Here is a 13,802-nt window from a genome sequence, read left to right as displayed (position 1 = left end):
AGAGGGCTTCTTGTCGTTAATGAGAACAAGAAGCAGCTTCAAAAAAAAAAAACAAAAACATTCTATATATACTTTGATGCAATTCTCTGGTCCATACTTTCCTAAATATTACTTTGAAACCTTAGAGACTGACCATAGCTGGTTATTGTTGATGATACCTTAGAGACTGACTATAAATAAGTCTGGCCCCAATAACATAAATGCTGGCTTTTCAGAAAAGTTAAAAAGCTTAATTAGAAGCCTCCGCAATCTAAAGTCCACAAGTGGTAGTTAAACAAATTAAAAGTCTAAAATAAATGAGGGTTGGCATTCTTGGACTAAGGGGTCTTTTTGGTCCTCCTTGGGTTTTCTCAATGGAGGTTAGAGTTTCCCAATCTCTAAGATTGTGGAATTTTGTTCCCCCCGGACTAGTTTTGACGGTGGTTTTTCATCCCCCTGGTCTCAGATCCGATGGTGGTTTTTTGGTCCTCTTACTCCGAAAGGATTAGGGAGGTTTGTGCTTTGTTTTTCAGTTCTTATTTGTTTGTTGACAGGAAAACATTTCAGAGAAGTTCTAAGTGGGAAGCAACCACTGCTCGTGTCGTTGGCAGCTGGGATTTGGTGAGCTTCAGTTTGTTTCCATTCTTTGATTCTAGATCTACAAAGTTCCGCCGTCCTCAGTTGGACACGTGCCCTCTAGCCTTGCTTACCGCCGCCTTCTGGTCCAGCCGCCGCGTTGTAACGACCGAAATGATTGCCAGACCTCGGCGTGTGGTTCTCACGTGCCAAGGTGTGTTCATACCTTGGTCACGCGTGAGAGTTACGCTCCGTCCCTTTTGCCGTGTATGGTGGCTTCCAGTGCTCTGGGGCGTTTTGGGAGTTTGGAGGGTGATGCTCGACGGTGGCGCGTGTGCTACACGCGCTGTTGCCGACGGCAGCTTCTCCGACGGACGTTTCTGTTAGGATTTTTTTTTTTGTTTTTTACAGATTGTATTTAACAGTTTGCTCTGTGTCAGATTATCCTGATCATTGCTTTGTGCACAGATTGTATGATCGACTCTATAGTGCAAGTAGTAGTTTCTATGTTATCGCAGATGCACCTTTCTGTTGGCTAGGCTTATTTGTAGCAAATGTTGGTACGATTTGAGTTTTTAAGGTAACTGTAACGGGGTATCTATAAAGTGAGTCCCTGTAATGTTCTGAGCATTGTCTCAGTTTGATTGTAACTTTGTTACCTTTTGAGATTGATTAATGAGATTTCTACATTTTCTCTTAAAAAGGATAAGGGTCCATTTTTTTCTTAGAAACTCTCGATTATATTTTTCTCTTTATAAATCTTCTACTTACTTAAGTATCGAAGACTTCTCGTTAGCCTCTAAACATCGTCATTACTAGTTATCTATTGTCCGATCCAGCCGTGTGAAAAACTATTTTTGCAGTCATCATTAGGTAGAATATTGAAGGCCAGCACAAATAATGAGAACAATCCACCCCTAGAATATGAGTTAAAAAATGTGAAAGCTAGGACTAGCAGGAAAGCTATGTTGGTAACTAGAAATGTGTACCATAAATCACAAAGAAGGGACATTTTGACTAAAACACTTGCTTAATAACATACAATTTCGCATTGGAACAGCTACAAATTGATGTGGAAAACCTAGTTTAAGGGTATGTCATGCCTGCACTATTAATCAAAATGACAACAGTATACGAACCTTAGAGAAAATAATGGAGGCATTTACAATATTAATGTCAATTCATGTCAAGCTATTTAGTTAAAGCAATACTACTTGAGTATATAATATATACACTTGTGTGTATGTGTGCATGTACTTGACAGTGGGTTGTAGGGTGCTTTTGTTGTGCAATTGGCACAAAGCGATCAGATATGATTGTTAAGTTTTAGACGATTATGATCATACAACATGGTGATTTGATCTGGATGGTAAGACGTTTTAAGGTAGATCTAATGGTTAGACTTACTTGACCCGTTGACCGTTAGTGGACAATTATGATCATACGATATAGATTGTATAATGCTTCTAAGGTAGACCTAACATTTGGATTTACTTGACCATTAGTAAAATCAATTGTAAGATTAAATTAAATTTGATCTAACGGTTGAAATTAAGTAATCGTTACTAAAAGTTATGATCTAATTAACGGTTATAATTAAATAACTATTAATTCTAAGTTTAATCTAACGATCAAGATTAAGTGTTTGTTAATATAGAATGGTCAAATTTTAATGACTATTGAATTAACAGTTATTTTATGTTAATTTTGAAAGTACATGTCTGTATGAACATACAGTATTAAACTTGCTAAATTGACACTATATATAGTCCACTGCAGCCTAACCAGTTTAAAACACTGAAATTTTCTCTTCTTCTATATCTCTTAAAATCATCCTCTAGTTTTATAATTGATGTTTGTCTCCTTAATTGCTAGAATAGAAACATTTAGAGTATTTTTGTTTGGTTTCGCTTTGTGCAAAACGTAATAAAATCTCAGAGGTTTTTGTATACTTCAATAATATTGTGTTTTGAAGAAGTATTTGCTATAACACAGTACACACCAGTTGATTAGAATTGGTGGGAGCAAATAATTTTTTTTTTTTTTTTTTTTTTGAAGAAAAACGATTATCTAACAAATTAAGGATCCGTTTGGGTTTGTGATTTCAAAAAAATGCAATTTAAAATAACGATTTTAAAATGTGCGATTTGAAAAAAAGAAAATTTTAAAAAACACAGTTAAGCATTTGATAAAATTGCAGTTTATCCTTTAAAATCGCAATTTAGCATTTAAAATTCTGCATATTCAAAAAAACACCATCTTACCTGCAATTTGAAAAAAAACAGATTTTCTACGTTTTCAAATCGCAATTTTTAAAAACGCATTTCCTAAACTATTTATATTTTGCGATTTTGTTTAAAATTTCACTTATTGTCTACAAAATCGCAATCTCAAACGCACCCTAAACTCACTTAGGAGCATTTATTATTATTATTTTAAAATTTTTGTACTAACACATCTGATCAGGAAATTGATCAAGGGTATACAAAGAAAGATGAAGCTAGCTAGCCCCGGGAACTTCTGCTCTCAGGATAAACTCTTCCAACATCATTGCCAATTGAAGCTGTAGATATTACTTCATAAGCTGGTTAATTTCAGAGATAAAATGTTTTCACTGTTTCACCCTCATCATCGTCTTCTTCAATCGAATCAAACCTCTCTTACGCCCTTTGAGAAGGAGCTGGAAAATGCACCAATCCAGTAATGGCTCTGGCAATCCATGCAGTAAAAACCACTGCACAGAATGGGTCCAGTATGGTATACAGATATGCTCATAACCGATCCATCGCATGCTTGCTTTGCTAAACATCTCCGGTGACGGAATCAAGAACAGAGGCGCCTTAACAAAACCTTTTGCCATATTTGTTGCCACAAACAGTGGAGTCTGCATGCCAAGAAATTAAAGAGGTGCCTTAATAACATGCACTTTTCCGGCGGTTGAACAACAATTTTTAACGGCCAGCTGTAGCAAAGACAGAAATTAAAAGCCCTAAGAAAAATAAAAGGAAGAGAAGAAATTAAGAACCTGGCACTGAATATCTATTCCGTGCTGCCTGTATTCCAAACCTACGCTTCTTGAGAACATTGCAAGGTACCTGTTCACAAACAACCCCGACCGGCGGCCGTATTGAATAAGATATCCTGTTCATATACGTGTGTGTATATATATATCAATCTTGAACATTTTTCTAGCTAACCAGGAAAACTTACGCTTTAGTTGCAGCATAAACGGTGCCTAAAGGGAAAGGGAAGAAGGAGGAACCGGAGCCAATGTTGATTATTGCTCCTTTCTTCTTCTTCAGCATACCAGGAAGCACAGACCTAGTGACCCAAGTCGCTGCATCTATGTTCACCTTCACATGGCTCTCCATCAGCTCTAAGTCAACCTCATGAAAAAACATAGGATAAGGGCTTGCCACCCCTGCGTTACTGATCAAAATGCCAACGTCTAACCCTCTTATTCCTCCCTCTATCATCTTACATATCTCCTCTCCGCTGGATTTGGTGAAGTCTATAACAATACATTTTGTTTCTACTTTTCCGCCGAACTTTTCATGTATCTCCTTTGATGTAGCTTCGAGTTTTGAAGGGCTGAGATCAAGTAAGACCAAGTTAAGACCCTTCGATCCTAATTCAAATGCAAGGGCTTTGCCAATTCCCCGTGTGGAGCCAGTTATCATAGCCCATGAACCATACTCCTTGAGATTCTTCGGAGGCCGAAAGAACATAACCCACACCCATCTGAGAAAATTGATGAAGGCTTTACAGAGAGAGAGTAAGCCTAAAGAACTTGCAGCTATCAGGATCAAATCTTGCAACTCCATTGAAAATTGAGGCTGTTTCTAAATTGTTGAGGCTTCTCTTTCTTTATAAAGTTGGGGGGGGGGGGGGAGGGTGGGTGGGGGAAGGACTTCCCTTCATAATTAATGATACCACGCACGTGAATAGGTTTCAATTAACCTACCCAACAATTGGATGGGGCCAGTTGAGAGGGCCTGAACTGGAGAAACAGTTAGAGAGAGAGGCAAGGCCAGCTTTGAAAAAGGGCACTTTTCTCTTCATTTAACGAGAAAGAGATGCAATTCTTCGGCCCATACTTTTCAGACAAGGATCTTCTTCAATTCAAATAAACAGGAGAGTATCTGGTTAATGTAATGTGAAGAATAATAGTCTTTTCACATTTTTGTGAACAATTTGCTCTTTCACATTACACTAATTAGATACTCTCCCGTTCAAAGATAATCCAAATGGATACTTTCCTAGATATTGGTTTGAAACCTTAGACTGACGTATATAGTTGTTTATTATCATTTTGTAGAATAAGGGCTAGCTAGCACCATCCATGGCCACCCTAGAATATTAGTTCAAAAATGTGAAAGGACTTGCATGAAGGCTATGTTGGTACCTAGAAATACGTACCATAAATCACAAAGAAGGGATATTTTGATTAAAACACTTGCTTAATAGCATACATTTACACATTGGAACATCTACATATATATTGATGTTGAAAACCTACACTCGGTTGGGAAGAAGCTTATGGCAGGTTTCAATTCTGGTCTCATGTTCTTGGAGTTGGAAGAAAATTCTAAAGCTCCAAGACCTTGCTAAGAGATTTATCTAGTTCAAAGTTGGAGATGGGAGCAGTGTGTTCCTTTGGCTTGATCAATGGTATCATGCAGGATATTTACTGGACAGGTATGGATACCAGATTGTGTATGATTCTGGTCTCCCTCTTAAGGCTAAGCTTGTTGCTATTATAAATGATGGGGATTGGTTTTGGACTTCTGCTCGGTCTGATGCTCTAATTGAGATCCAAAGCCAGCTCCATGAAGTTGTTCTAGGAGATGTTGACTTGCCTATTTGGGATTCCAAAAATGGCAAGTAATCTTGTCATGATACATGGGGGAAGTTGAGAGAAGTTCATCCAATTGTTAACCGGTGGAGATTGGTTTGGTTTCCCACGGCTATTCCTATACACTCCTTCTTGCTTTGGATATATAGCTTTCTGTGATGCTTTGGTGACAAAGCAAAAGATGTGCTGCTGGGGTTACTCAGGAAAGAGTCTTTGTCTCTTTTGTTATGGAAGACAGGAAAGCAGAGAACACCTGTTTTCTAGGTGTAGTTTTAGTACCCGAATATGGACTAATATTATGGTTGAGTGCTCCTTTTTGAATATGCCTTTGAATTGGGAAAATATTGAAAGTTGGGGGGCTGCAGTGTTGCATGGTAGAAGCCTTAAGGCTAGCCTGGGTAGACTTTGTCTAGGGGTTACTGTTTACCACCTTTGGCGACAGCGAAATGACTTGCTGCACTGTAATACACCACGCACGGATGAATCTATTCTGGAACAGATTAAATGGGTCGGCGTCCGGGCTAGAGTCTTGGCTAAGGGCAATTTTAAGAGCCTTGGGAAGAACTTGGAGCTTGTGTATCGATGGAACTTACACTCATTGTTGTTCTAATTCTGCCTTGGTTCATGCAGCAGCTCAGGTGCTTTGTTTTATGCAGAGCCTTGGATGTTGATTAGGTGTTGTTTGGTTGTTTTTTTAGGCCCATTTGGCTTTGTTGTTTTGTGCGTCATTCTGTGGTTGCAGTTTTGATTGTTGGTGTTTTAGGCCTATCTTTGTTTGTGGCCCGAGGTTTTTGTCGTAATCCTTGTCGGGATTGTGTTCCAGTTTTCACTGGAGTATTGTAGTTATTTGAAAAAAAAAAAAAAAAAAAAAACCTACACTCGGTTTGAAATTGTGTTGGAAAATAGAGTTTTTGTATATAGGAAAAGTTTGAAAGAGCATTTTAAGAAGAAAAAAAAAACTTCATTTTCAAGCTTCTCAAAAAACACAGTTTTGCGCTTCTTTAGAATAAAATAGTAGAAAAAAAAAAAAAAAAAAAAGAAGAAGAAGAAGAAGAAGAAGAAGAAGAAAAGAAATGAGCCACCCCCTTGGCCAAAATGGGAGTGGCCGGAGCCACAGCGGTAAACACGTGGCAGATTGTTAATATTTGGACGGAAAATGTAACAGAAGTGCCAAAGTAGTTTTTACCCTTAAACTTAGGTCTACTTATGAAACAAATGAAAACTCAAGTACTAAATTTAAAAAAGCTTAAAACTCAAGTACCAATAGAGAATTTAACCCGTATTTTTAATAGTTAGGCAAAGTACGTTTTGTACTTAATAGAGGCTAGAATTCAAAGTGTGTGGTTAATGTTGAACAATCGAGAAGCATAGTATTCTCGGTTGTTGGGCATCCAAATTAACGAGCATATTACAAGAAGTCAAGTTCTCAATTGCCGAGACACTTGATTGCAATGGCCATTCACATATGGTCCGAACGATCAAGCTACTTCAGAACATATACATAAAAGGAAGACTTCTTGAAACGTACATTTAATTGGTTGGAAGACTTGATTTGAGTATGTCTGAACGAGCATATATATATTATTTAACCAAAGAGGAGTTCTGGAATGGATCAGTCGAAAGAGTGACGCCGAACAAAATTAAGATTATTCTAACAGCGTATAGTAATAGTAAAAATTAAGAATTGAAGACAAGAAATAAACCAACAAGAGAGAAAATAATGATTAGGGAAGACTCAGTCTGACGACTAAGTAAATAATGATTAAGGAAGACGCTGATCCTCCTACATCAAAGAGTTGGTTGGAGCTCGTCTGAACAATTAAAGCTCAAGATGACTTCCAGGAAGTTCGGGTGGACTTTAATTCAAATGACTGGAAGATCACAGTTAAGCCGAGACATTTGGTTGGACTACACACGTCTGAACACTGCTAGAAGAAATTCGTGAAACCCTAGCAGTGCTCGATAGAGCTGATTTACTCTTTTGAACAACAATTTAAGAAATTGCATTTTTAGTGTTTTAGTTGCATCGAAACAGTCTTTTTTCACGATCTATATAAACACTAGATTGCATGCTTTTTTATAGACCTTGAGGCCAATATTTTGTGAGCTAAGTTGCATCCTTATGCTTTCAATTCATTACCTCTATACAGTTTCTTTAACCCACACAAGTGATCTTAATCCTTCAAGCCACCAGAATTTTGGGTTGTAGAGGAGAATAAATAGAATGCAAATGGATCGTTTAATTAATTTGTTGGGTACAAGTTAAGTTTTTACTATGAATGTTTTGCAAGTATGTATAAACTAATTGTAATTTTAATTTTCTACAATGGATAGGTTTTTTCGGAGTCATTTTTCAAAAGATTTCAACTTCATCACCAAAATTGGTGTGCTTGATTTATTTTTTAATTTTGTTAATTTTGGTGATTGTGTTATTTCAATTTTTAATTAATTGAGTTTAATGGGAAAAACTCCTATTCACTCCCCTCTAGGTGTTATTAGCTAGGAATTGTTGGGCGAATTTCACAAACCTTCTATTCATTCCTTCACCTAGCTATCATCTTTAATTTTTTTATTTTTTTAAAAAAAACATTAAGCTCAGGACTCCTTGCATTAATAACCAACAGGCTCAAGGGCACATTACAGTGAGTAGAAGTACAAATGCACGCTACCCACTAAGCTAAAAAATTTGACTTAGGTACTGCCTACAAATAAACAAATATTACAAGATTAGGTATTTGAGTCATTTTCTATATTTAAGCACCATTCCTAAAGATGAGAAGGCCGATTCGGGCAAAACAAGCCATAAAACCGACTAGTAATATCTAAAAACCCGTAGACAGACTTAAATAAGATAAAAACAATACAAGGAGCACTACAATAAACAAATACACAACAGAAACATCAAACAAGTCGTCGTCTGAAAATCCTCACTTGTGCCGGCGCGTGAACAGCACGCGTCGTACACAAACACCATCCAGTGACAGCCAATCGCTGGAAACCATCCCCACCACCGGCCAAGACCAAGAAAAGAAACTCGTGACCCATACGCGCAGAAACAAAGAAGGAGAACCTTGGCGCGTCCAGGTCACGCGCCGACGACTGGAGACCCACATGACCGTAGCTAAAGGTGGTAGGACCGGAGAGCGACGACGAACTCCACTAAGAGGCATGTGCCCCAAAAAGCCCGACGAATGGGCACAGATCTATCAAAAGAAGCGAAGAAGACAATGAAGCACGGCCAGAAAATCTCTCCCCAAACGATCTTCTCTTGCTTGCTATTCTCGCTAGAAAAAACACAACCAAAACACAACCAAAACACAAAGCAAAAGCACTTTCTACTGGTTCTACAAACCAAAGAGGACAACCACTCCATAACCCTAAAAATTAGGAGATAAAAATCTAACCATGGGTAAAACAAAAGAAGCTATCATCTTTAAATTAACTATTTCCTCTCCGCTAAATTTTGCAATGTCGATGACGTACGTACAACATTTCTAGTTTCAACAATTGGCCGGCCAGCATATCTTAATTTCATGTATTCTATTATGCGTGGCTTCAAGTTTTGTTAAGAAATTTTGTATGGGCAACTCGAGCGCCAGGGCTTTGGCATGCAATATCCATCCATGATGAGCCATAATATAATCCTTAATTGCAATTTCTGAGGAAATTGATCAAGGGTATACAAAGAAAGATGAAGCCTTGGCCGCCTCCAATGATCACCGTCAACTATCGTTGATCATTGTCATCTCCAGCAAAAAGAAAGAAAGAAAAAAAAAAAATCATACTCAAGCTTTCAAATTCTTTCACCTTGAGTTTGAAAGGAGATGTGACGACCTGTTTTTTTTTTTTTTTTTTTTTTTTTACACAAACATAAACAAGTCCTCACAGTGGCGCAACGATGTGTCGCAACGCCAACATATGGTATATATCCCATAATATATACACCTGGTAAATCAGAGTATAACATCTAACTAACTGTGCAGCGGAAACATAAACCTGAATAGCGAAAAGCATAGCTTATACATCTATTACAAATTATTTACGATACAGAGCCATTTAACATCTATATGTTTAAGTCTTATTAACATAATATTTAAACAACAGGAATGGCTTATACAATAACAAGTGACCAAAGCGTCACAGCCATAAACAAACCTATAAAATAGTGGACAACTGTGGTCCAACCATTACGACCGTCGCGGCGAGCTTCGGTCATATTATCCCAAGTGCACATCTACAACACTCTCCCTTACGACCAGAGTACCTGCAGCCAAAGTATAAACGTCTGTACGGTTGCGGGGGTTGCCGCATCCATACAGGTGGAATTATGAGCCCACCATCTTAGCGTAAATAATTACACTAAGACCTCAGAGGTATACTATTCACTGAGTTTTCGCAAAGAACCAACTTTTTATTTTTAGTCATGCTTACGTTATAACAGCCACCAATTCTATAAACTTTTGTTTGAAAAACCCCATAGCCGATATAGCAAACGCCGATTATTAGAAACCATTTAAACATACTAAGCAGCTAAGATTATACGTAGAAAATTCGTTATAGAAAATAATGGCATTTAAATCATACAACCATCCGATACCAATATACATAAGTTCTTTTTCTATCAAGACTCTTATGCATACTAATACGTCTAGCAAAACTACAATATACTTATCATGAAAACATCACACAATTTAAACAATGCTATGCATGCTCATGATAATCTTCTTATTCATTGTGAGCCTTACGCTCTCTTTGTTATTATGAGCCTTACGCTCTCTTCCATTATTATGAGCCTTACGCTCTCTTCGTTATTATGAGCCTTACGCTCTCTTCCATTATTATGTGTTCATGCTTTATGCTTTACAATTCAAACTCTATACTCCTATTTTTTGCAAATCATGCTTTCTAACTCTATATTCATATTCTTTGCAAATCATGCTTTCTGACTCTATATTCCTATTCTTTGCAAATCATGCTTTCTGACTCTATATTCCTATTCTTTGCAAATCATGCTTTCTTCAAATACCATGAACCAATCAACATGAAATTTCATCATTCTTCTCTGCATAATTAAATCCCAACTGCAACACACTTTCAGATACTTCAAATCAATTCAAAACCTTTCATTCATGCATCATTCCGTAACATCATTGATATTTCAACATAATTGAAACTACTTAAAACATCCAAAACATACATGTTAACAAATCGTTGGTTCAGTAAGAAAATCATATATCATTTGCATTTCTATAAAATACATAAAAATATATTTTCTCAGTGAGTAGAATACTCACATTGGCTGCATTGGACTCCAACTCGAACTCTACATTGGAGAACCCATTGAAGTCTCCAATCCGGACACTATCCTGCAGACATTGGTATCGTTAAGCTATACTATTGAACTCTACACTCTTTGACACATAGACTACCCGCGTACTCACACGTCGCATTACCCGCTTCTAAGTCTAAGTATCCTAAACTATTATTAGGTTAACATTGTTTATAGGTTAACACTTGGCGCTTATTATCTTTAAGACATGTCTACTATTTTGTTCGCCTATTTATTATTATTACAGCACATTATTATTATTAATCCATTATTGGCTTGTTATTTCTTTACCAAGTTAACAATATTTATTTAACCTATTTACATGCATATGCATATATATACATTTATATATATACACATACAACGCTTAACCAAATCTGATAACACATAAATATCATGTGTGCATGTATAAGTGGATTAGTTACTATGTCGCCACATAGTGGATTCATATAATATTTATGTGTTCCTATAAGCTTACTAACTTATACTTATTAATTTATGGTCATTTGGGTAATCTATAACTCTCTGACATTCTAATTAAATTGTTGTCTCATCGGTATAACTTATACTTATTAACTTATGGTCATTTGGGTAATCTATAACTCTTTGACAATCTAATTAAATTGTTGTCTCATCGGTATAAACCTTAGACTTTAGGTTTGTAACGTTATTTCGTTTATTAACCTTAAACACCATTGTTATTATATTCAATACTTTTATCTTTTATTAGCTACTAACCATCTAGGTAATTTAGATTATAGAACCTAAATCTTGCTTAACATATTAATTATTAGATTAGGTTATAATCACGTATTGCAATATATTTATTTATTAAAGCTTGAGACATATACATAAACATCAAAGCTAAGGATTATACTATACTCTTTACTAAACCTATGGGCATAGATGGGTTCTATAATTTATTTTAGCTATCTTCACTTGTTACCCATATAAAGCTCTATACTTAGTCACTTTGACTCATTCCTCAATTACCGCCAAGATTAGAACCATATTACTTATAACCTCAACCTAATACCATCTCATAATCACCATACCTATAACACTAAAATGAGGAATCCAACTTTAATCGATTCAACAAATTCAGACATTCTCATCAATACCAACTTCTCTCTCAAGTGAGAATAATCTCATATCTTCAACCAAAATATCATAACACCAATCCTCCACAATCATAATACCAAAATATCATCACAACAATCATCAACAATCATAACTTAATTCAACTTCATAATTAGTATACCCTCTCAACCATAATAAGGAGCTCAACCTAACAACCATGGTACCAATTCATCATCATCAACTAATTCAAAACCCAACCATCACCTATACATCCAAATTCCACCACAACTCATACTATGCCATACAACCATCCAAACCAACCATAATTTATAACTATCAAAAATACCCCCAATTTAACTCACACAATCAATTACAACTTCAACCAACCAAACACGCATGTAATTAACACCACCATTCGGCCACAGAAATTAAAAGTTACCACATTAACCCAAAACACCAATAAATCAATTACATCATTAAACTCGATCCTTAACAATCAAACACTAACCAACATCATCAAGTTACCAACCCCAAAAACCAGATTTGATTTCAATTAAAACACTCCTCAAAATTAGCTCATACATTCTCTAAAACTCAAAATATCAATCAACAAACTGAGCCCTAAAATACATCATCAAATATGTCAAGATTTTCTTCCACATCAAACCGCCAAAATTCCATCATTCATCTAATGAATTCCTTTCCAAAACTGAACTCAATCCAACCAAACATTCTACAATCAATAATGGAGCATTAATCATGAATTAACACAATTATCCCTAACCTACAAACATAAACCAGATTTAAATTTCTATCAAAACATTACTTTTCCACTTCAACTAAAATCTAATAATCCATTTTAGAGTACTATACATTGGCTTGCATCAACAAAACCAAAATCCCAAAAATAGCACAACTCGGCCATCACAAGGAAACCATCAACCATCTCATTTATCAACCATGATCCCACCCCGAAATCAAACCATTACAGAGTATTAAACATAAGTTAAAACCACAAAAATAAAACTCCAAGAGACTTGCACAATTCGGCCAACACCCCAAAAATCACCTAGAAACCCTAAATTTCTTCCTAAACCAAATTCAATCAAAACCCATAAACTTATATACCAAAATTCATAACTTTAGAAATCCTAGGATTACATCTAGTTCAAACCCCCAAGAACCCATACGGTTTGTAGAAAAACCAAAGGGATAGAAGTGAAATCCATTTTGAAACCCAAATCTAAGGAACAAGAAATCTATTTCAAAATCCATATCTAAGAGCTAAAGGGGAACACGATTTTTACCTTAAAAATACAGGATTTGCTCCTCATCCACCAGTGGCCAGAAATCACCAAAATCCCCTTCTAATTCTCGGACTGCATCACTCTTACGGACTGGGTCACTTTCTCTCTCACGATCTCTCTATGTTTTTCTTCTTATTGGGCGTGCGGGGAGAAGAGAGGAAGAGAGAAAATGGGGAAGAGGAGGGCAGCATGCGGAATGGAGGAGAAGAGGGGAAGAAAGAAGAAAGAAAAGGAAAATGAAGAAGAAAAAGAAAAGAACGTGCGTGAGGGGAAAGAGAGAGAGAGAGAGAGAGAGAAAAAGAAAAGACAGGAAAAGAAAGAAAAAGAAGAAAAAGAAAATAATGAGGGAGTGGGTGACACATGTCACCATGTAGATGATTGGGTGGAGATAATGTTATCTCTACTTAGCTAACCGTGTGCTGACACATGATAAGGGGAATCCCCTTTTTATTTTTAAAGCCCCCGGCTTTTATGAATCATTGCAAGACCCCACTAATTTAAAGATCCTATCTTTTGACAATTAATATTTAACCCTAAATTTAATCTAACCATATTTCATCAATATAATTAATTATTAATTACATTATGACACATTATTATTCTAACTTTATTATTTTATCTTCGATTTATTTTATTTCTATAATGCAAGTATTATCACCTAGAACATAATTATTAG

At 36.2% G+C, this 13,802-nt stretch overlaps 1 protein-coding gene and 1 long non-coding RNA gene across 2 annotated transcripts; both read right to left on the bottom strand.

Moving 5' to 3' along the window:
* Positions 1-2,922: 2,922 nt before the first annotated feature.
* LOC133865498 (very-long-chain 3-oxoacyl-CoA reductase 1-like) lies at positions 2,923-4,717 on the bottom strand. Its single transcript, XM_062301924.1, has 3 exons — positions 3,766-4,717; positions 3,581-3,650; positions 2,923-3,439 (listed from the first exon to the last, which is right to left on the bottom strand). Exons 1-3 carry the CDS (start codon positions 4,377-4,379, stop codon positions 3,167-3,169), a joined length of 957 nt encoding a protein of 318 aa, XP_062157908.1. The 5' UTR covers positions 4,380-4,717; the 3' UTR covers positions 2,923-3,166.
* A 4,669-nt stretch (positions 4,718-9,386) lies between these two features.
* LOC133865507 (uncharacterized) lies at positions 9,387-13,440 on the bottom strand. The gene is made up of 3 exons (XR_009899757.1): positions 13,127-13,440; positions 10,705-10,776; positions 9,387-9,695 (listed from the first exon to the last, which is right to left on the bottom strand). It is a non-coding gene; the product is annotated as an uncharacterized LOC133865507 (long non-coding RNA).
* Positions 13,441-13,802: the final 362 nt, after the last annotated feature.

Source organism: Alnus glutinosa, chromosome 1, assembly GCF_958979055.1.
Source record: "Alnus glutinosa chromosome 1, dhAlnGlut1.1, whole genome shotgun sequence".
Classification (NCBI taxonomy): Eukaryota; Viridiplantae; Streptophyta; class Magnoliopsida; order Fagales; family Betulaceae; genus Alnus; species Alnus glutinosa.
The sequence above is the reverse complement of the archived record's forward strand: the minus strand, read 5'-3'. Positions and strand labels throughout refer to the sequence as shown.

What these genes read in the sequence shown, in the direction of transcription:
- LOC133865498 (XM_062301924.1), bottom strand. Translation starts at nt 4,379, where the DNA reads ATGGAGTTGCAAGATTTGATCCTGATAGCTGCAAGTTCTTTAGGCTTA. An exon ending in GTTTATGCTGCAACTAAAGC is followed by an intron (nt 3,651 to 3,765) that starts GTAAGTTTTCCT and finishes GTTTGTGAACAG; the next exon opens with GTACCTTGCAATGTTCTCAA. An exon ending in GAATAGATATTCAGTGCCAG is followed by an intron (nt 3,440 to 3,580) that starts GTTCTTAATTTC and finishes CTTGGCATGCAG; the next exon opens with ACTCCACTGTTTGTGGCAAC.